General features: G+C 43.6%; 2 protein-coding genes across 2 annotated transcripts; one reads left to right on the top strand and one right to left on the bottom strand.

Moving 5' to 3' along the window:
* Nucleotides 1-1,206: 1,206 nt before the first annotated feature.
* Nucleotides 1,207-7,587, bottom strand: LOC112885828 (methylcrotonoyl-CoA carboxylase subunit alpha, mitochondrial). Its single transcript, XM_025951495.1, has 16 exons — nucleotides 7,101-7,587; nucleotides 6,572-6,693; nucleotides 6,337-6,484; nucleotides 6,026-6,163; nucleotides 5,820-5,915; nucleotides 5,611-5,670; nucleotides 5,119-5,211; nucleotides 4,891-5,002; nucleotides 4,383-4,487; nucleotides 4,170-4,306; nucleotides 3,456-3,681; nucleotides 3,208-3,371; nucleotides 2,625-2,738; nucleotides 2,288-2,530; nucleotides 2,105-2,200; nucleotides 1,207-1,567 (listed from the first exon to the last, which is right to left on the bottom strand). The coding sequence occupies exons 1-16, from the start codon at nucleotides 7,485-7,487 to the stop codon at nucleotides 1,550-1,552; spliced, it is 2,259 nt and encodes a 752-aa protein (XP_025807280.1). The 5' UTR covers nucleotides 7,488-7,587; the 3' UTR covers nucleotides 1,207-1,549.
* Nucleotides 7,588-11,906: 4,319 nt separating this feature from the next.
* LOC112887707 (protein tesmin/TSO1-like CXC 2) lies at nucleotides 11,907-19,375 on the top strand. Its single transcript, XM_025953964.1, has 11 exons — nucleotides 11,907-12,049; nucleotides 12,979-13,148; nucleotides 13,231-13,951; nucleotides 14,476-14,879; nucleotides 14,960-15,031; nucleotides 16,888-17,068; nucleotides 17,147-17,242; nucleotides 17,322-17,388; nucleotides 18,190-18,355; nucleotides 18,450-18,867; nucleotides 18,990-19,375. The coding sequence occupies exons 1-10, from the start codon at nucleotides 11,993-11,995 to the stop codon at nucleotides 18,838-18,840; spliced, it is 2,325 nt and encodes a 774-aa protein (XP_025809749.1). The 5' UTR covers nucleotides 11,907-11,992; the 3' UTR covers nucleotides 18,841-18,867; nucleotides 18,990-19,375.
* Nucleotides 19,376-24,087: the final 4,712 nt, after the last annotated feature.

The following is a 24,087-nucleotide window of genomic DNA, read 5'->3' as shown; positions in this document are numbered from 1 at the left end:
ATTAAAATGAATTACTCATAATTTTTTAGTTTAAAGTTGAATATTTTAAATTTTTATATAATGGAAAACTACTTCCGAAACTAACTAAAGGGTCAAATTTATCTAGTTTGATAGTTGGTGGTCTTGGATATTTATGATAGTTTGAAAATGTAAACTTGACTTTTTCTTTAAAAAACACGTGAATTGAAGCGCGTATTACATTAAATAATCCCTTTGTTGCATAGTCATTTCTCTCTCTTCAAGACTAGAACTATAACCCATCGTCGCGATGTCGTAAGATTGTACAGCTTCAACGGCACATTGCATCACCGGTTCTTGTTTGACCATGGCCGATCGATGCGAGAGGCGTCGACACCACGCACGCCTAACAACCCCCCCCCCCCCCACCCCACCCCCTACACGTGTGGTGCAGAGTCAAGTAGAGGTTGGATTTGCACCATGCTATTTTAAACCGGGTACGGCACAATTTTCTATGCATAGAAATTTTTTTATATAGCGACGGATACTTAAACATATGAATATTGTACGACACGACGTGCCTCGTGTGCCTAGAAGTCTAGATCTGACATGGCAGAGGTACAAGAGGGCAGCTCCCACCTCGGGAGTCAAGAGCACCGCACACACGTACGCGGCCGAGAGCATCTGGTTCCCCTTCTAGCTACATAGCGGCGATCCGGCCACGAATAACGTTAGCTCGATCGCGCGTGCATCACGCGAATCCGATTTAGAATTGAGAAGCGGATCACCAGTGCAGACTCGTATGTGTATACTCCTCGTGGAGACATCCTCGATCTGAATCGTACTAGGATGATGTACTAAATTGGTAGTTGTTGCCACCTGGATGATGTACTAGGATGATCCAGGCAGCACTTCAGCACTTGTTCTCCTATCTAGCAAGTAGCAAGTGATCGATCCGAAGTGACACCGTCCTCGATCTCCAGCTTGAATTGCTTTCTCCACCACGCCCCCAGGCCAGCATATGCGCGTATGCATCATGTCTTCTCCGAAGGTCGCCGGCGGCGTCGCTGCCGCCGTGCTCGTCCGCGCCCGCCTGCTGCTCCTCGACGTGGGGCTGCGGCCGGCGGCGGCGGGGGTGGAGAGGTGCTCCCTGGAGTGCAAGGACCGCGCTCTGAGATCGGATTATGGATTACACATGTGACCCAACCCCGACGGCATCTGAGATCTGAGAAAGGAGAAAACGTAACATTGTGCGTGCCTGCCGCTGGCAGAAAAACTAATCGGCTTCCATTTGCTTATTCCGTTTTCTTTACAATGTGATAACAGGTTTCATGTACACTACACGCAATGGAATCGTCGCGGCGAATGATCGCTGGGTTCGACCGGATTGGGCAGGGAGATCGTGGCCGAGCTCGTTGCTTGCCCGCAGATGAACCCCGGATGCTTATTCCCTTCAATTTGCTTTCCTATCTTATTCTTATCTGGACGGCAGCGTCGTCGTTGGTCAACTCCTGAAGCATCCGTGAAGTGTTTGATTTGATTTGATAAAATACAGGTGCAGGCCAGCTTCCGGGGACGGCACCGCTCCGTCTCAGTTTGCAGAGTTGTCCTGGAAAAGGTACATTTGGAGATAAGCTGAGTTCTAAGCCTGGACTACAAACCGACAAAAAGAATGCACTCTTGAAAGTTTGGGTATTTCAATTTGTGGATGAAAGGGGAGCCCTGCCCTGTTTTCTACGTAAAAACATTGTGATCAACTTCGTGGGGTTTTTACTTCAACAAAAACTTGAGGGGATTTTAACCAACAACTCATCTACGGATAAGGTTAACAGATAAAATTGCTGCTGCTGCTTTTCTTTCCCCAGAGATCAGCGCGCCTTTGAGCAGAGACTGAGGGCACATGGCTGCAGATGCCTGGAGCAGCTTATGCTGCACGACACAAACCTCCAACTCCCATCACCTAATGATTTCTACACTTCCATTGTAGTTAATCTTGTAAGTTGAATGCCTTCTTAAAAGTTTGATTGCTATTGCTCTCTCTATTCTCTAATGATGGTGAAACTTAGCACTAACTTTGTTGTGACTTGTGACTTAAAAAAAGGTCAAACTTGAAGCTTTCCAGGATATAATATAAAGTACTGCATACCTTGATTGTGAAAAGGACACTGGAATCGAAAACTTGTTGGCCAGCAGTGACCTTCAGGCCCTCTACATATCCAGCACGAGGCGCCTTCACCACATGCTGAATAGTGCAAGATAGAGATTTTAGCGTTCATTATTGAGCTGGCCAATAACTTCAAACATAATCAGGAAGATAGTTTATCCAGACCTCCATCTTCATTGCTTCCATAACCATGACAGGCTGCCCTGCCTCCACCTGTGCCCCATCTTCAAGCAAAACCTTCACAACCAAACCAGCCATCGGTGCCAGAACACTACCTTTTGGATGCGACTTCCCCTCAGAAGCATGACTAGGCTGGGAGCTATCATCAGCTACATGCTCAGCTCTCAGAGTCTGTCTATAATGGTGATGGTGCTTCCCATGCCAGACATGTATATGTTTGCTATTATCCTGCAAGAAGGTGAAGAATTTAGGGAGGGTATTACAATCATCTGAAACTAACTATCTATGCACCAGTTCTCTGTGACAAAAGTATCAGATTAACCTTTGAATAATAAGCTAGAGTCACATCATTTTGCAGACCAGCAGCATCTACACGAAAATCATGGTCACCCTTGTGATCAACTTTTACATCAAAACCAGAAGTGCCCTCCTCTGTCTGATCAATAAAGAAATATAATTAGTGAAGACAAAAGTGAAGACATTGATCGAAAGAAAAGGTGTGTTGTATAATTGTCTGGCTAAATCCCATTTCATTAGTCTTCTTACCTGAAGTCAGTTGTAGAAGTCCATATGGTGGACAACATACATTAGACTGTCCTGTCTCCAGTGTCAAAGGTTAAAACCAATTTCTAATGGGTTTAGGAATACTAGTGTCCACTATTTATGTCATACGAGTACTTCTGTCAAATATTCTTTGTTTGATCATCAATTATGTAAAACCATCAGGTTGATCACGTGAATTTGGTTTACTAGGTTCACTATACAAAAAACAAGATGGGTGTGTTACATGTGTATGTGCCTATTCACATAGTACTAATCACTTTTCTGACGTAGCTTCCATCAACCCAATTTCAAATATGCAAGAGGTACTTGAAAGGTATTTCTTCACTGTGTATAGTAATCACCTCGATGAAGTAGCTTCCATCACACTTATATGTAACGAACAGTTTAAGCAGTTTCTCACTGAATCCATCATGTTCTTCCAACTCCAATTCCAGTGGTTGCCTAGCAAAGTGATGCATCCTAAAAGGCATATTATTGTACCATACAGACAGTGTCTTGTCGGCTCCTGAAAAGTATGTATTGTATGTCATCAACAGGTCATATCAGCAATGGTGTTCTTGAAAGAAAAACGTGGTTGAGCCTAACATACGTATTGATTCTTTAGATGTCATGTGATCCTTCTTGCAAATGCACGCAGCAGCCAGAATTGCACCAAGCTCAGCTACACCGTCTGATTCACCTGAGGCCTTCGTAGAAGTACTCAAAAGATCATCTTTATAACGCTCAATGAAGTGTGTATCGACTATGCCTTTTTCAAAGGCACTATGGCTTGCAAGTTCTTGGAGAAAACCAACATTGGTTGGCAAACCTGCAATCTGTTTATTCATAGACCAAGGTGTGACAGGGAGGTTCTTATCAAAATGACTGGGATTCTATTTCTACACTTCTGAAGTTTAATGAACTATTTATTCATAAAAGATTACATAGTAGTTTACTGTTAATGGAATGCCACTCTTTAAGAACTATGAAAAGGTTTAGTTTGTAACCACCACAGAGAAAGTGTATGTTGAATTTGTATGGTTTATTGGTACGAGCATCGCAGAGGAATAATAGACAGCATCCAAATTTGCGAAATAAACTAGCACCAGACTAATTCTACCAAATTATGCGCATGTTTGTAAAATATTTTAAGATGGCTAGAATTAAAATTACATCAATGTGCACAAGGGTCGCTGGAGAAACTAACTATTATAGGTTAAGAAAAGATGCAAACAGATAATACATCAAAAGAAGCTCTGCTGCGTTTTCGAGAGAGAGAAAAATACATCAAAAGAAATGTGTCATTCTGGTGAACATTTCATACCTGAAAGTTTGACAAACAGTTCTTTAGCTTGACTAGTGCAGCACTGCGACTTTCACCCCATACTACAAGTTTGGCTATCATGGGATCATAATGCATGCTGACAGTATCTCCTTCTTCAACTCCAGTTTCAACTCTTACTGATAAAAAATATGTTACTTGTGCCATGCTGAAATATAATTGGTAATATAACATTATCACATTTCTAAATTTTACCTGTTGAGGCAGAAGGAACTGGTCTGTAGTGATGTAAGGTTCCTGTTGCAGGAAGAAATCCTCTTGGAACATTTTCAGCATATATCCTAGCTTCAAATGCATGTCCTAAATCAAGGCACACAGGTAATTAAGGAGTATTCCAACTTCAGGCAGCGCCATCAATTTAAAAAGGCCAATGTGTAAACATATTCCCTAAAGAGAGAATCTGAAAGTGTCCAAGTTATTTTGCACAAACATTAGAAGAACTAAGATAACGCACATTAATTTCGAAAATAACAGCCCAGTGCATTTCACGAAAAAAGACCATGAGGTAACCCATACATTTGTTTCAAAGGAAAACAAAAGAATCCTAATATGCTTTTAGAAAATGTTCTGATTCCTTACTACTAGACAAGATGGATAATGCTGTTTACAGTCAGAATGAAATATAGTAGTAGTAGCCAAGAGACAGAACATGGCACATCTATAAAGTTTCGGGTGACAGCATGAATTCCTGCTAAGGTAATACCATTTAATGGGACCTGTTCCTGTGATAATGGTAGGCGTTCTCCATTTGCAACACGTATTTGCCACTCCACAAGATCTTGACCAACAATCATCTCTGTCACTGGGTGTTCAACCTTCAAAAATTGATTCACAAGGTTAATTTTGTTTTAGCAAGTGAGTCAATCAAGTACTGTGCAACAAAAAATATGAAAGATACTTGAACATCTTAGATGATCATAATATATAGTACCTGGAGTCGAGTATTCATCTCCATAAAGTAGAATTCTCCAGAAAGAGTGTCCACAATAAACTCCACGGTTCCAGCATTGTAGTAACCAACTGCCTTCAACACAAAGAATCCAATAAGTGACCCTGTATATAAAATACAAATGTTAAAAGGAATAACTACGAAAGAACATGTCAACGAGGGAAACGGAGGAAGAATCACTTGTTCTGACAGGTAAAATACAAAATGGTAGGTAGCTTGCAACTGTAAAGTATAATTCCACAAAAATTGGATGAAACAAAAACAATACATATTAAGTTCTAATTGAAATTCATGTGAAGTAAAAAATTGCTTGCACATTTCTCATTCCATATATTGTTATGAAAGAAGAAGTTGGTAACTTGACATTTGTGTGTATAGGATGAGAAAATAACTTAACCTACAACAATAAGCTGGAAATAACAACATCATCTCGTGCATGATTTAATCAAGGCCTTTATACTCGGAAGCAATCACCTTTGCTGCAGACACAGCAGCTCCACCAATATGAGACCGAAACTCAGCTGTAACATTTGGCTGCACCATATATAAACAGAAAGCTGTTAACGATTCTATTTGCAGCAACTTTTCAGCGCAATTAGCAGCTAATAAAGCCTTGGAGCATCCTCGAATAGATTTTTTATGAAAACCAAATTTTAGGGCAATAACAGCAAACAAAGCCTTACAGCTGGAGCTTCCTCGATAATCTTTTGATGCCTTCTTTGTAGACTGCAGTCTCTCTCATAAAGGTATATTACATTTCCATGTTGGTCTCCGAATACCTTCAAACATCAAATTAGTACCACAAAAAGACAACAAGGAGTTATTGCATATGCACATATATTTTTTTAAAGAAAAAAGACTGGCAGGTCAAAAATCAATTGAGCTTTACCTGGACTTCTACATGTCTGGGTTGGGTAATATACTTCTCAATCAATAGTGTGTTTACACCAAATGATGCTGCAGCTTCCCGTTGAGCGCTCAGTACAGAATCCACAAACTCATCAGGCCGCTGAACTATCCTCATCCCCTTAAGAAAGGATATAGGATGAAATGGTTATAGACGCTAGTAAAATAGGTCATGCAACTACAGAGCAAGCTTCACTCAATAAATGGAAAACTCAACAACTACAGGGAACCTAAAATTGATATGCATTGCAAATCACAGCAAGCATTTTGCTGTGGTGAAACATTTCAGCATACCTTGCCCCCTCCACCATGGGTAGGCTTGATCAAAACTGGATAACCGATTTTATCAGCTTCAAGTTTTAACAGCTCAATGTCTTGTTCAGCCCCATGGTATCCTGGAACTAGCGGCACTCCAGCAGCTCCCATGATCCTCTTGGATGCACTATATTTTCGAATTGTATTTAGAATGCATTGTTCCAAACAAAAAGAATTAACGATGTGTAAACACAGCAGACAGGGAAATGTTAACCTCTTATCACCCATATCTCTAATTGCAGATGCCGGTGGTCCAATGAATTTGAGCCCCTCAGCTTCACAGAGCTGTGCAAAATCAGCACTCTCTGAAAGAAACCCATATCCCGGGTGGATAGCCTGCACGAAGGACACAGAAACAAATGTCTCAGAAATATTCATACCTGCAGGGCTGCATCATTCATGGCACACTTGAACTTTCAAACTGTTTTCTGATGACACTGTTCGTATATCTTCACGAAAATGTGAACCCAGCATCCAATACTATTCCAAAAGGTAACCTCGAGGACAGGTGAAGTGGCAGGACTACAGAGCTTCACATGCTGGGTAGTGTCACCCACAGTGGGACTGTTGTGGCGGGGGCTGCTAATTTCAAGTAACGTAGTAGTAAGTACCGTCTACAGAGCAATGACGTTGTGATCAATAAGCGAAGTCGAGCCTTCGCAGAGTGGCACACGAACTGATGAACCGAGACTGACAGGAACCAGCTACGCGAGGCAGGGGTAGGTGGGCGGGGGCGACCGGACCTGGGCGCCGGTGCGGTGGGCGGCGTCAATGATGGCCTTGGCGTTGAGGTAGCTCTCCCTGGCGGGCGGCGGGCCGATCCTGACGGCCTCGTCGGCGGCGCGCACGTGCAGCGCCCCGCGGTCGGCGTCGCTGTACACGGCCACGGTGGCGACCCCGAGGCGCCGCGCGGTGCGCATGACGCGGCACGCGATCTCGCCCCGGTTCGCCACCAGCACCTTCTCGATCCCCGCGCCTGCCGCCGCCGCCGCCGCCGCGGCAGGGGAGGGGGCGGAGGATGAGGAGGAGAGGAGCCGCGCGGCGAGGAGGAGCGGTAGCGGGGGCACGGGGGTGGTGGGGCTCCCGCGGCCGCGGCGGCGGAGGTGGAGGTGGAGGAGGCGGGAGGCCATCGCGCGGCGAGGGACGCTGCCGCGGTGGTTGGAGAATTCGAGCGGCGGAAGTCGCAGTCGCAGTGAGCGAGCAAGGTGGAGTGGCGCGGCGATGGGCTGGTGAAATAATTCGCGGGGGATGTGGGCGTGGGTTGGTGGGCTCCCCCCGCTGGATAAGGGTGGTGACTGGTCGGTCGGTCGGACTCGGACGGCACCTTCCGGCGCGTGTCGGGGCGGATGAGCACCACTGTTGTGGGTGTGACTCGGACGGACGGACTCGTGCGCTAAAGCCACTCAAGTCTCAATGGCTCCCACGGGATTTTTACTAGCGGAAAAAAAAAGATGAACCAGTTTTAATTATCTAGATGAAATTGATGAGTCATAGAATAAAATACGATGGGAGTTTATAAAATATTTAAAATAAAATAATATGCGTCTTGAAAAGTGATGGTATATGGTACCCGAATTATCATTTGCCCTCTCTACAGTTCCTCCTCGACGCACCATGTATTCTTGTGCCAATGAGATTTCTCCGCTTCCACTTCCGTCGGTGCTTCTTATTGCCCCGTTCTCCTATGATTGATGATCTGATTATCCATGTTCTACCATCAATGGTTCAGGAAAAAAACTTATAATCTTGAAAAATATTGGACGCACATTTACACATGAGTTTGATGAACACTTTGTATATCCAACTTTTACAATCTAGAGCAGTTTGTACTGGTCTCCAACAAATCAAGATGATGTATCCGTCTAGATCATCTTTTGAATAACTCAACTACTAGATCCGAGTAGGAAGAAGAATTTAGTTTATTTTTTGCTTGTACTAGTGGAGATTACAGCACATGTTTAAGGTCAAATTATTTAAAAATAGTTGGATTATATCGAACTATTACTAAAAATCTTATTAATAAATAACAAAATTTCATTGCACCAAGAGCTACGTATCTACAAGATGGGAAAGGAATCCTTATCCTTTAGGTTCCATAAATAACCAACTTCAACCAACAATAAGTGCAAATCACAATTATATATGGAACATTGGATCGAAAATCTATTCTATTCTAACTTCATAAATAAATTGTATAGGAACGAATCCACATGCTCGGCTCGGTCGTAAGACATGGAAATTAAGAGGTCATGTATATCTGCATCTTTCTCACAAATAGATCGATCATACTTCGCAGCTAGCTTGTGAATATCATGAAGATTCTAATGTGCAAACGTTTAGAAGGATATCCTGACTTTCTAACTAAATGTTCTTACAGCAAAAGGAAATAGAGGTGTATGTGTACTTACATAATATAATTTGTACATATATGAATGATCATGACAAGGATTGTTAACTTTATTCAATTGAGTGGTAGTGTATATATCATCCATACAACTCTAAGGGGTACACATGGTTTAAATAAAATTTTGCCGACCCAATAGTAAACATATGGTGCATCAACACGTCAACATCACAATCACGTGTGAGCTTGATGTAGAGAATTGGTCAGTTGCTATCCATGCATGGTTAAGGAACACTTGTCGTGCCCGGCATAGTGATGCACCATACTCTCAATTATAGGCAAATGTTCTTCCATCATCGTGTGAGTGTAGCAACAAATCAACTTGTCTTGTACACCACATTCAACTTTTAGATTTTGCAAATACATCTCTGAAACGTGAATATACCACACTTGCTTCTCCGGATGAATGCAATCAACGGTAGGTGTTTGATGATTGAACACCCATACGTCGTTCTCAGTCTAAATTTGATATCTGCATGGATGGGGTTATTCATAATCTTACAAATGAAATCAAGTAGATGTCACAGTAACAACGATAAACCTTCAAGTGACGACAAACATATGTGGCTTTCAATAAAAGTGATACATGTTTATGCACTTCGACCAAGCAACCTGGGATAGGAGATAAAAAAAATAATCCCTGTTTAATCATCTCAATAAATTTAGCACATATCAACTATAGCTTTGGTTGCCATCAGATATTGATTTTATCCACAAGCCTCCATGAAGAACCCAAGGTTGCTATCATAGGAGTCCGTGATGCATGAAAAGTTGGTAAGCATAAACCACCCGAATGAAAGGAACACAGCTAAAGATGCACGAACAGTTGATAAGCGTAAACCAAGAAAATGAAATAGGAATAATTGTGTAATATGATGCAAACCTTGTATCTTTAATTGCCACCTCTCTTGATCCATGATGAGGAGGAACCATGAAGTGGTTCAAAAGAACTATCAAACACGTCTAAAACAGATCCATGAGGTTTCTTCGTGGTCTCACCGAGAGGCACAAAAAAAAGCTCTGGATATCATAATGTTTGCTCGCAATGGCCAGGTTTGAGTTGGAAAAATGCATGGACCTAACTATTTATAAAGGCATGACCTGGTAGACTATTTTGGACGCCATAATATGTTGGGAATTGGGCAGAATTTCATGTTAGGAAATTCTTATTATGAATCATGATCTGACTCAGACTAATTTCATGGATAGTTGATTGACAGGCAAAATATTTCCAAATAAATGGGATCACTAATATAGAAGTGAATTCCCCTACATGGCTGGATTAGCAGGATTGATTCTCTGGTCAAATCCTTTCCTAAATCATGATATGAATTAGGTAGAATTTCATATCAGCAAATTCTTATTATGAAAAATCATGATCAGATCCTATTTGCGTCGATGCCATCTTATGTTAGGTATTAAACGCCATCTTAGGTTAGGTATTAGGCAGATTCAAGTTAGGAAATTCCTATTGTGAGATCATGATCAGGTCCACCCTACTCCCTCCGTCCTGTAATATAGAGCATCCTAATATTTTATGATAAATTTGGGAGAGAAGGAAATGACGCATGTATCCTATTTAATGTCTTGTTTGGTTGTCATTTTGCTCATCTTATGGCAGGCTAGGAATAATTACTTTCCAAAATACCCTAGGATACCTTATATTTGGGTACAAATTTTGAACCCTCAATGCCTTATATTTCATAACGGAGAGAGTATTTTGGATGCCATCCTATGATCTGAATTAGGCAGAATATTAAATTAGGAAATTCTTGATATGAAATTGTGATCAGATCAATTGTATTCTGGACGCCATCTTATGCTAGGTATTAGACACAATTTTATGCTAGGGAATTCTGTTCATGAACTACAGACCTGCCAGTGTATTCTGGGTGCAATCATATAGCAGGGATTAGGCAAAACTTTATGCCATGAAATTCTGTTTATAAAATCGTGACCTGCAATTGTATTGTGGATGCCATATGGTGTGTATACATTTAAAACAAAATTTCATATTATGAAATCTTGTACATGAATTCGTGCCATGTCCCACTATGAGTGATTCATAAGTAAGGGAAGAAATATTCATAAGTCAACGTGATGTTGTCCCACTATGAGTGCCATGTCCTCATTTAAAATGTAATGGTTCTTTAAAAAAAAGAAATTGGCGTTCTTGCCTCTACTTTGCGGTGCGATTGCGATTGTACCCTTATTTTTCTTAACTTTATGATTTTGCCCCTACTACTCACAGGTCAACGTGATGTTGTCCCTGATCAACGCAATTTTGGTTGACTAGAGGCAAAATCGCGTTGACTTGTGAGTGGCAGGGGCAAAATTATAAAGTTAAGAAAAATAAGGGTACAATCATAATCACTGTAAAGTAGGGGTAACAACATATAAAAAAATATGATGGTCTAGAGCCTCGTATGATTTTTGGCGGGATGAATCAACTCCTTGCGCTAGTTATTCATACCTAAGCACTTTTTCTTTTGGGTTGCTGCGAATCCTTGGACCTCCCCGATACAACCTCGACTCCTATCGTGTCAACAAGCTTAAGGGGACGTGCGCGTGTTCTTTGTGCATCTCGGTGATATTTCTGTTGGCTAATTGGCAATTGGCAGGAGTGATTTCCTGACGAGAAAGCATATTTTCTACCAGCTGCATATAGCTGTACACAAACGATTACTGTTTTTTCCACATCCAAGAGGAATTCTAGCATAAGTCTAACAACAAACTCCAAGTCGGAAAATTGACACATTGCTCCTTTCAAAACATAAAATAAAAATGACACATGCTTCCTACGTAACGCAATCGCATTACCTGGAGAGGTGAATCCCAAACACCCTGTTCATGCCATCCCATCATCTATCGAAGGAAGGCCCAGCCGCAACTGGCCTGTTGCGGCGGCGGCCCAGGGCCCAGGCGTCCCGCCCCCGCTGACAGGTGGCCCCCCCCGCCGCCGTCCCCGAAAACCTGGGGTTCCCGCCCATGGCCGCCCCCCTTGAAACGCGACGCGACCCGACCGCACGCGAGATGGCGTGCCTGGTATAACGCTGGTCGTCGCAGGCCCAGTAAAAACTAGGACTAGTGGGGGGGTCGCTGCTGCCTGCGGCTTCCGCTCGCTACTCATCGTCAGTGGTTGTGGTAGTAGTAGACTAGGAGGCGGCGGCGGGGCGGGGAGGAGGGGAGGGAGGCAGATGCGGGAGGCCCCCCGCGGGGTCGCCGGACCAGATGGACACGCCGGATAGGCCCCGCGCCGGCGCCGCCGCCGCCGCCGCCGGGTTCGAGGTCCGCATCTCGCGCCCCCCACCCCCGGGCCACCCATTCCGCCGATTTTTCTCGGGTTTTACTGTGGGGTTTTTCGGGGGGTTTTTCAGGGGGCGGCATCCGGATGGGGGCGGAGGAGGGGGCAGCTCGTGGGCTGGATTGCTCGGGCCGGCGGCTGGCTGGCCGGCCGGCCGGGGCGCGGCCGATGCGGATTTGGTGCTCCGCTTCCGCTTGACTTTTTGCTTGATTTGTTGTGGGGGATGGCGCATTTCGGCCCCCGATTGGGCGATTAGGGTTCTGATGCGCCCGGCCGTGGGTTTCCCCGATGTCGGAATCGAGGGCTCCAAGAGGGGAAGAGCTTTTGGGGATTTGACCAGCCTTGTCAGACCTTGTACGCATAGATGGATGGACCAATTGACTTGTTGTTTGGGGGGTTCTGCGGGGAGAGTGGCTGTCCGTCTGGATTGTCGCCTCGTTTTTGCGAGATTTGACGAGCTCCAATGCGTGCATTGGTGAGAAATGGAGGGTTTAGTATGCAACGCCACTGCCCAGATCCGCGAATGCCTGCTAATTTGACCGATTTTATAGCATTCGCTGCCCTTTTTTCTGTCCGTGGGGAAAGTGTGTTCTTCAGAGTTTCATGCTGTTTCTGCCATTGGCTCTGCATTTAGCCTGGGCGTGAGAATCTGCTCATGCATATTGCTAGGTTGTGGAGACGATTTGCTTGCCAATTAGGATCTGTTTGTATCAATTTCCTCGCTTCGTTTCCTTCTGCAACTGCTACATGTTCTCAAACCTGCTACATTGACCAATGCACAACTGGTTCACATTTTTTTTGATAAAACAACTAGTTGCTATTTGGGCGCCTAAGCTTACTTTAACTATTCAGAAGTTTCGATGAAATGATGATTTGCGGCTTACTTTTTCTTACTGGGTTTTGCTGCATGCAGGATTCTCCTGTCTTTAATTTCATCAACAATCTCTCGCCTATACCGCCACCTAAACCTTCAGAAACAGCACATAATGTGCAGCTATTCAAGTCGTTGGACTTGGCACCTGTTTCTTCAATCTTTGCTTCACCACATGTCAATCCAGCAAAGGAACCTAAAATTCTGATCAGGTGCTTATACATTGTTTCCTAGCTAATGTCCAGTTTTACCTATCTGTCTTCCTGCCTTATAGTTTGTGTTTCGTGATGACAGGGATGATTCTATTCAACTTCCTCAAGATTTGCACTCACCTAACAGTGTCAGGACGCGTGTAGGATCCACAATCACTTTTAGAATGATCAGATGTAGAGACATTGTGTCAGAGAATTGCAACATCAACTGTCGCCTAAACGAGGCTCCTATTGATCCTTCGGACCATACATCAAACTCTGAGAGTCAACTGCCTCAATCCATGCAGAATGGTGTGGGCAGTGTTGAAAGTGACAAGGATCAATGTGCTGACGGTAAAACAGACCTTACCATATCTCAGGAGTGTACGGACCTAGAAGGTATGAACCTTGATGAGAGTGGCCCAGACAAAATGGATCCGTCACATTCCAGGATGGATCTTCATGAAAGCCAGCTTTCTGAACAGAATAAGGATGAGCCCGCAGCGTATAATGGGGATTACATGATTGCAAATCAACCAAATAGTGATATGCTGACATTAAGTTTGCCATTTGGAACAGAAACACAGTCAGTGAATGATACACAGGAAGCTGATAACTCCAACTCTGCTAAATCCTTGTTGAATGAAGAACCAAACTATTATATCCAAAATTCTGCGCATGAGCCTCATCTTTACTGGACTGGGGCAGTGGAAGGGGCAGCAGTGGATTATACCCCTCAAGCGCTCCCTGGTGCATTGCAAAGTCAGTTGATGCCATGCAACAAGCTCAATGATCCCCGAGATTACATGCCAACAGAGCAAAATGTATGTATGCTTCTTGTTACCATCTAGTTTTGGACATATTCTCATATTACCAATGCATACTCCCTCGTCCCTCCGTTCCAAATTATAGGTCGTTTTGGCTTTTCTAGGTACATAGCTTTAGAAAGCCAAAACAACCTATAATTTTGGATGGAGGGAGTAGTAGTAGCTAAGTGCTAATTGGCCTAATTTGAGTGTAATAACCACTGCAATATATTTGTTCATATAAGTTACTATGCACTTGGGAACTGTATATAGCAGAACGGATTTCAGCAAATCTATGTTGATAAGCTGTTATCATTTCACATCCCTTGTACATTTATTGCTCTCAATTGCACAATTTTTAAGTTATCATTTTAACAACATTGTCATAAGTATTTAACTTTCTTTACTTCATAGTGCTGTCTTTAGTAAATCTAATTTTGCGTAATGGTTTTCTTATTTAATTATGCGTGCAGATTTTACTAAAGTATCAATGTTTTTTTTTTCCTCATGGTTGTAAAGGAACATGTTTTTTGCTCTTGCAGGGCTTGTCACAGCATTTACGTGGCACGCGTAGGCGCAGCCTTTTCAATGAAAAGGCTGGGGCTAGTAATAAAAGTGTAGATAAAGCTTCAGATCGTCGTTCTGTAAATTCAACTACCCCCAAATGCAAAACTATTCCTGGTGACATCAACTCAAAGCCTCTGAGAACCCCTCCATGTGCATTGCCTGGTATTGGCTTGCATTTGAATGCCCTTGCTGCGATACCAAAAGAAAAAATAGTCTCTCGAGACATCCTATCTAATATAAATGAATCCAGTAATTTGCCATGCCCTGCTGGATCTTCTCCACCACCTTCTGAACAAAACATTATAAATGACGATTTTGCTCAAAGAACCGATGTTGCGAGCGCTGAACCTTCTAGTCAGGGTAGTCCCAAGAAGAAAAGGTACTATGTCTATGCCCCTCATTCTAGGTCATCAACATTGTTTCATTGGAAAATTCACGAAATGCAATAGTACTTTTCAGGCACAAGTTTGACAATGGTGATGGTACCTCATGCAAGCGTTGTAGCTGTAAGAAGTCAAAATGCTTGAAACTGTAAGGTTCCTTGCATCTTGTATAAATTTATCCCCACCTACTGCATGTGACAAGATTGATGAATAAGTGAAATGACTTTGAATATTGGTTCCTTTGAGGTATCAATGCATGTTAAAAGTGCTGGTCTTTATTATTAATTCTGGTTAGGATTAAATGATTGATTATTAATCTATTCATGTTTTTTATTGACTAAGATGTAGGTGTATCTGTCACTATTACTGTTTTAAGTGCTTTTAAGCTTTGGATATAATATTAAACAAACAATGTGTCAAGGGCGCCGGCGTTGAGGGTAGCAGGGCCTCGGCTACGCAGTTCGTAGCTGGAGCTGATAAGAGGCGCAGGGATTCTTCCCTGGGCGCCCAATGGTGAAGGGGATGAGATTAAGAGAGAGAGAGGGGGATTTGGGAATTAATAATTCTTTTGCTTCAACCAGTGATTGCTGAGTACACCAGTCTTATAGGCTCTTAGGTCTGCTAATAAGGAAATAATCCTCCCCTGATTCCCTAATCCATGCCTGCCTAAAGTGCCTAGCCACTAATTTCTGCTGGCTCTGTGGCTGGCATCTCGCCGGCATCGTCACGCGCGCAACTGCAGCGCTGATACTGACGCCCCCACATGACACAGTGACAATAGGGCCTTTTCAAGCTGGGATACTGTACGATGCGATCCAACAAGGGCCACTGACAAAGATTATTAATGAAATCATGGTTCTGTCTATTGCTCTGTTTCTTATTCAAGTCAAGTTATTGCATAGTGTTCAGGTTTTGTTTTGCAGCCATCTCGCTACTTGGTCACCTTGTTTATTCCTGTATTCATGAACTAGTTAATTTTCAACTTTTGAATTTAGAACAGTTTGCAGGAGCAGCATTAGATAGTTTTGTTGATTTCAGGCTTGATACATCCCATTTTGTTAGGCGCTCAACCGAGAGGGGTTGGGCAGTAAGAGGAAATATGGAAATTGAGTTGTTTTGAATGATGTACGCCCATTAGCTACTGAAACTTGATCATCTGGATTATTCTTTCGTGAAAGAAAAAACATACAAATTGCTATGCTGTTGACTTGCTCCAGCACATTGTGCAACATAAGCAACTTTCCTTCTAAGATGCGTTCACCTACGAAATTAGCATTAGAAAATACGATAACATGCAAGATATCTGGATTAGATACCTTTTTAGGGCTCCTTTTAAAGATTATGTGACACATCCAGATCAGGTATTTTTTAGTGCTCCTTGAAGAGTATTTGTTACACTGGCTCCAAGTCTGTGCTGACAGAATGGCTGCTATTTGCGTCGTTACTGTTCTTTTATGGTTAATCCCCTTTATTAGGATAAATATGATTTAATTAGTTGTGACATTATCTTCAAAAAATGTTTATTTCCTTAGGTTCGAGATTGTCTGTCTATAGGTCAAGTCAAGTCATTCCTATCTTATTTAATCTAGATAAAATGAAACAACTGTCCAGTCATTAAAATCCCTGCCATGCTCTTCGTTCGCCAGCTGTTCTAGTTTTTTTTTCCTCTCTAGATGGTCCACTACTTCACCTAGTGCCATTCTACTTCAAGTTGTGGCCATCCGACCTGTGACCTCTACCATCTTCAATGGATGTTTACCCTGTTCTTTCAGTCCCTTTTCAAGAGTTACCCATATTCTTTCCAAGCTATATTTTTTTAAATTTGTATTCAAACTGATATTTTGTCCGGTTTCACTTCTCTCCAATGAATGTTTACCCTGTTCTGAACTGGTTGTAGTGCTTTTCCTCTTTTGAAGGGACCCCTGTTCTATTCCCGACAAATCACACTATGATAGATTATCTTCTGTTACCATACTAATTTTTTTTTGCGTAATTCTCATGTAGTTACTGTGAATGTTTTGCGGCTGGAGTATATTGTTCTGAACCTTGTACATGCCAAGGCTGTCTAAATAACGAGAGTCATATGGAAACGGTTCTATCTACACGACAGCAGATTGAATCTCGCAATCCATTAGCATTTGCTCCTAAAGTAATTCACACATCTGAGCCTGGCCTGGAATTAGGGGTAAGAGCCAATACCTTTATTGCAGTTAGTTTCTTCCTTTCTCCTCTGTTGCTAATATCATCACCTTCAATATTGTAGGACTTCAACAACAAAACTCCTGCTTCAGCTCGTCATAAAAGAGGGTGCAATTGCAAGAAGTCGTCGTGTCTAAAAAAATATTGTGAATGTTTTCAGGTTCCAATTCCTACCATGATTTAGTACTTCTTTTCTTTTTGGTCCCTTTGTATTTGTCTTATTGTTACTCTTCATCAAGGGCGGTGTGGGATGCTCCATAAGTTGCAGATGTGAGGGCTGTAAGAATGCTTTTGGAAGAAGGGAGGGTGAGTCAAATCCATCTTCATAAGTTTCTTTTCATAAAAAATGCTGCAACATCAACCTACATGCTCTAAGATCATAGTCGCATACATGCTGTCCTTTTCAATCTACAAATTAGAAAAGTAGCTAAGAGATCTTCCAATCATAGTACTAGTATTAGCTTCACATAAAAAACTGTACTCACTGATTTTTTGTGAGCTCATGTTTGACCTTTCAACTTGAAAATGTAATACAATATATTCCCTCTGTTAGTTACCTATTAAGAAAAAAAAGCAAAAAAATGACCTACTCACCTATTGATGTGTTTGTCTCCTAAATTACCAAGGTGACCATTTGCATTGGTAGTGGTTATGGTGCTTCAATTTGGAGTCATGGCCTTTGTCTGATCTGCAAAATACCTTAGTTCTGCTGGAAATGGTCATATAGCACTTTCAAACAATGTCATATCCATGGTGGTGCTCTGATTACTGTATCGTGTGTGCTTCCGTATTATTTTCAACAGAAACTCCACTAATAAGTAAATCTTTCCCAAGATTAGCTTGGGTTCTTATGATCTTTTGCTTGTTTCAAGCAAGATGCTTGCATTAGCTATATCATTCTAAAAGGGTGCACTAGTGGCTCATAGAACATTGAGTTAGCAAATAATAATCATTGTACTTGATCCAGACTTTTGGTTATTATATGAAGTTATCGACTATGGCTAGCTTAGCTTATTTCAATTCTTGTTTCACTAACCATATCCTACATTTTGCTATCCATAAAAATCTACTGTTTTTCTAAGGCCTTTTTATTTAACCTGATTCAAGGGGTTGCTGTGTTAAGCATAGAGGAGCCTAAGCAGGCATCAGAAGAAAACAATGCTTGTGTGAAAGAAGAAAAATGCGAAATCGATAAACAGCTGGTTATCTACCAAGCTACTGACCTTGCTCCTGCTGAGAATTTACTGACAACACCTTCAATGGTGGAGTGCAGGTTTGTATGTCAGTTGTCATGCATTTGCACATCTGTTGCTCGAATCTTGCCTCTTATGTAGAACACTCAGTTTTAAGGCATTTTCTCTTACCAGGCCCTTGGCTTGTCTTCCACCCCCAAGCTCCAAGAAACCAAGCTCCAAGAAGCCACGATCCTCGACAAAACTTGTTGGACATCCTTCTCGGCTGTGCAACTCTCAAGCTCCTCTGAAGACTGATATTCTGCTCTCCCAATTCGGAAACTATGCAGAAATGGTTCTTGGAGATAGCACATCAGATACCCTAAAAGGGAATTCATCTCCTCAAACTTCTGTTAAGGTTGTGTCTCCTAATAAGAAGCGAGTCTCTCCACCACGTATGGGTACTGGACTGTCTCCAATCTGTAAGAGTGGCAGGAAACTGATTCTCAAGTCCATACCTTCTTTCCCTTCCCTTGGTGGTGACTTAAACAATGAGGATCCAAAGAGCAAGACACCAGCACCTTGAGAATTTTGTGATCGTCTGGCACTTGTGGTAAACCTTTTGGTTCTTGTTTTTTCATGACGACAACCTTTGCTTCTTGTTTTCTTTTTGCGGTTGGGATGTTAATCCTTTCCCAATCTCAACTCGCCTAATTTATCTCTCTTCATGTACAGGCTCATCCTATCGGTTCCTGAGATCCCCTACCGGCCAACTGCATCAGAACTATTTCTATCATACTCTATTGATGAACAACCAAGCAAGTTTCGTTTCTCCCATTCTGTTTAGAGCTTGATCAACCATTTTTACATACTGTTGAATAATCCACTGCCTGCTGTCCAAAGTCCCTCCCTCCAGAACCATCTGTGGCATTTGGTCTGCTGGTAAATTATGTTGAGGCCTCGATGCCCGCTGCTGTCTGTCTGTATAATTTCATGTTATTTATGTTCCAGAGACCCAAAGCTATTTAAGACTTCTATGTAACTGGGAGCAAAATGTGAGAACTTCATGTTGCTGATAACAAAACTGTTAAAGACTTATTTATCTGAGGTTAAACTGTTAAGACTGGAACAATAACTCTCGATGCTTGATCCCCTATGTGTTTGTCAGTGAGCCTGACCTGATTATAGTTTCCATTTCCAGCTCAGACTTATTGACATTGTAGTTTCCCTTTCCAGCTAGAATTGGTGCTGTCCGTTGGCATGTCCGGATGCGATAGAACCCATAGGTTTGGTTGAACTGTGGCTTTTAAAAAAGTAGCTATGAGCCGTAGGCTATGAAAAAGCTGCTTTTGGTTGTGGGCTGTGAGAAAGCTGAAAACCGTTTGATAAAACAGCTGTGGTTTTTTTGAAATGCTTACGAGCAGACCTCACATGTTATTCACAGTTCACTCCACTCAACTCTCTCCCTCTCTCACTTATGAGCGGACCCCACTCGTCAGTTCTTCCTCCCGGCCACCTCCTCTCCTCTCCAACAACCACCACTCAATTCCTCGCCGTTGGGATGGCAACTTCCTACCGCCACCATCATCACATGCCGCCGCGGAGCTGGGGGCCCGCGCTCGAGCGGAGCGGAGCTAGGGAGCAGTGCAGCTAGCCCGCTCGGGGCCAGGGAGGCCGGCCCGTGGCGGAGCTCGCATGCGCAGTGAAGGCTCACGGCGGTGGCGGCAACCCCTTGCTCACGTGGGGGCCGAGGAGGCCTACCCGTGGTGGCCCGCCCACCGTCAGAGCTTGCATCAGCCGAGGCTCACGCCGATGGGGGCCGGTGAGGAAGGTGGCGGCAGGAACTGACGGGGGAGGAGCGGTGGAGCAGAGAAAGGAGAAAGGCCGCTCGGGAAAAAAACAAACGAACCGTTTTCTTTCATAAACAATAGCATAAACAGTGGCAGGTGAGTAATTTCGAGCAGAAGTTACCCTCACAGCCAAGAAAAGCAGGGGAGGGCTGCTGTGAAAATTGAACTACAAAAAAAGTTACTTTTGGTTGCGGCTTTTGGGACAGCCAACCTCTTTGGTTGGCTTTTAACTTTCGGGGGGCAAAACCCACATAAGTCGAACCAAACGGACCCTAAAGCCACTGGACTTACCAACCCAATTTATTCTGCCTTTTCACTGGGATTAGTTGTTGTTTGTATATCCTTATTCTATTTTTTATTGAATTCCTACTTTGTAGCTGTCGCACAACTTCTTATTTATGTGGGAGCCATAAATGTCTTGATCATATTTGCTGTAATGTTTGTAAACGGCTCAGAGTGGTCTAAAGATAAGAATTATTGGACTATTGGAGATGGGTTTACTTTACTCCTTTGTATAACTATTCCTTTTTCACTAATGACTAATGACAACATGCACCTTGGCGGAAATTTTCATGCACGATCAGTCGATCGGACTAGGGATGAATCTTGTAGCTTTTCTTTTTGTTTCTAGTGCTCTTTGTTTTTTTCTAGAATATACATGATCAACATACTGAAGATTGCACGATCTAGAGCATTGTGAAAAACATAGGCATGCCCGAGAGACGCATGGAGTACCTTTTTCTTTTCTTTTTTCAAAATGGTACATCGCGTTCTGCAGGACGTAGAGACACGATCAAGTGCGCCAATTCTGCCTTCTGTCGACCAGGCAGAGATTTTTTAGCGCATTTCCCTTGTTCCAATCGTGTTGTAAGGGTCATTAGTGACGCGAGTAGGCAAGACGCGTCGCTCAGGACCATTCAGCAGTGACGCATGTAGGCAAGACGTGTCTCTGATGACTATTTCAATAAAAAAAAAATCTACGATGATCCCATATACATCTACCATGATCCTATACACACACACATCAGACATGTTTCGCCATTTTAGATACAACTTGTGTTACAAAATGTGTTATCAGCCGTGGAGCATTATTTACAAGGTACAACCAAGTACAGGCATAAGATACACACGCCTTAATGAGTTCAAAGACAAATAAACACTTAATAATCCTAGAAGAGTAAAACCTTGTGTTTTCTCATCATCATAGAGCTCGATCAAGAAAGATAGCATCAATCCTTGTAACATTTAGTGAAAAAAGAATAGAACATACCCAGGGTTGCATCACAACATACAAAATGAAAACTGATTAATCATGTTCCAACAATAATATTAATATTATATACGAAAGCTATATATATGGCGTTTGTAGTTCCATTTTCACAAACTACAACATGTGAAACTATAGTTTCTACCATCATAACAAAAATAAATGTTACATAGGAAGACCGCCACAGCTACTTATTAATTAACCATATAACAGAAGCACTATTGAAACAAAAAGAAACACTCAAGCAATGCTACAGGGCAACACCTGTGCTTTTGCTCGACACAAGCTGAAACCTATTATATCACTGAACTAGCAACTGAACTGGACATTTCAAACATAAATACGAACTGATTAGCCGGAGTGTGCGGAGCAGGCACACGCCGCCCCGCCGCGCCCACAGCACCGCCAGTGCAGCAGCCGCCGCGCCCGCATGCCCTCGTTGCCTGTTGCGTTGCCTTTGTTCAGGTGATTTTGGATGGAGGGAGCTCCGCGTGCGTTGCTAGCGTGCAGCCGGAGAGAGCTCTAGGTGCTTCTTGCGTGCAGCCGGAACAAGATGGTGTGCGTGATTGGGGTGTGGCCGCCGGCCCGCCGCTTGATCGACGGCCAGCCGGATGGGTGTGCGGCACTGCGGCTCGTGCCCGCGAACGTGGGGGGACGCGCGTCCCCATCGTTGCAGCGCGTCATTTTCATTTTACCCACTGCCCTTGTCCGCCGGCCACACCCGCTGGAGGTTAGGGATGACGAGTGCAGCCCAGATGTCATAGGAATACGGAGGTGGCAGGTGAGGACCTGTTAACGTTGAGTTTACGAGAATGGTAGAAAGCAGTGACGGAGCAATCTTTCAATCCTAAATTTCTAAACACGAATCTTTTCATGGTATTTTCCAAAATCTGGATCTTTTAATGATATGAATTTAATTTTCCCTAGGAGAAAAGAGGAGAGGAAGGGACTCAAGGAGACGGGAGGTGGAGAGGTCCCAACGGATGCGAGCTGCAGTTAACGCCACTTCATATCTTTTCCGGGTCCGAAATAAAGGGACCACGGAGACAGACGCCGTCTGGGCAGTGATGGAGCATAATCAGAGACGCGGGTGAATAAACCGCGTCTCTGATATCGGTCATCATCATAGACGTGTTTATTCAACACACGTCTCAGATAACAGACGCATTTTCTTCACACGCGTCTCTATTTTTCAATATTAGAGACGCATCGTATGTACAGTCGCGGGTGACCACACATCAAAGATGCGTGTAGTTGACGCGTCTCTAATCATAAATTAGAGACGCGTATTAATTCCGCGTCTCTTATGAAGATATCTTTTTTTATTACTTTCTTACATAGTGCCAAGGTATTGGCGCTGCTGCTACTGCCTGCTGGTTTGGGGAAGAGGGAGGAAAGGCGAGAGCAGAGGTGACAGGATCCAACAATGTGATGAGTCTTGGAGCGCGTGTACAGCCAATCGACGGAGAGAGCTACAAGTTCGCTCTTCACTCTCATCCACGGCATGGTGACATGGCGGTCGATTCGCCCCTTATTATACCTACTCTAAGAGCAACTTCAGCAGACCCTCTAAACAGACTTCTATTCTAAGTTCAGAGGCCCATGTACTGCAATAGGCTAGGCCATTCCTCCAACAGTAGCCCCTCAGCTACTGCTGTTTGGCTGGTACAACAAAGCACAATAGCTGAATATACAGGAAGTAGCCCAGACCTATCTATGACCCCGGCCGTGAGGAATGCATTCATGACCACCCGCTCTTACGCCTTGCTAAAAACTCCATCCGAAAATCCAGTAGGACAAAACAAATGAAGAAAAGAGCATGCACGTCCCGCGGGTCCACACATACATGACAACAATAAACCAGCTAGTGATTGACTTCGGTCTTAATGATAAAGTGGGCCTTCGGTGATGACGAAGGACGGAAACTTTGTCACTTGACTTCATCCCATAGGCTTCGGAGCCTTGGTTCCCGAGCACTCGCATCTTCGGAGCTAGTTGAGACTCATCGCCTCCTCCCGCCGTGCCGCCGAAGCCAAAACAGACAATTCCTCTTCATTGTAGCCGAAGTAGAAAACTCGTCTTTGGCGTAGCCGACGTAGTCAAAGCAGAGGAAGTAGTGCACTCGGCGTAGTCACAGGAGAGGAAGCAGAAAACGACGTTGCATTGGTCAATGACGCATTCGGGCCTCCGCTTGCGAGCACCGAGCAAGACTAATTTGCCTGGAGGTGCTAGTCCACCATGGTCCCGCCATAGCCCCTTTTGTCCAGGGTTCGCAGCGGAGGCTGCAAAAGGTGCTTCGCTCGCAGTCGAAGCAGATGATGTTGAGGTAGACGACGAGCCCCTCGAACTAGGTAGGCGACAGGCTCCACGAGTCGAACTAGGCGACGAGGGTGAATGCCAAAGTAGTCGTCGCTGAAGTAGACATCAGCCCCTCGAGTCGAAATGCGTCGATGAGGGTGAGGGTCGGAGTACTCATCGCCGAAGTAGATGGCGAACCCCTCGAATCGAACTTGCCGAGAAGGTGAAGGCTGAAGTAGTCGTCGCTGAAGTAGATGGCGAACCCCTTGATTCGAACCATGTCGACGATGGTGAAGGCCGAAGTAGTCGTCGCCGAAGTAGACGTCAACCCCTCGAGTCAAACTGCGTTGACGAGGGTGAGGGTCGGAGTATTCGTCACCGAAGCAGGTGCTGATGCCTCGTGCCGAAGGCCGGAGAA

This window comes from Panicum hallii, chromosome 3 (genome assembly GCF_002211085.1).
Source record: "Panicum hallii strain FIL2 chromosome 3, PHallii_v3.1, whole genome shotgun sequence".
Taxonomy (NCBI): Eukaryota; Viridiplantae; Streptophyta; class Magnoliopsida; order Poales; family Poaceae; genus Panicum; species Panicum hallii.
The sequence above is the reverse complement of the archived record's forward strand: the minus strand, read 5'-3'. Positions and strand labels throughout refer to the sequence as shown.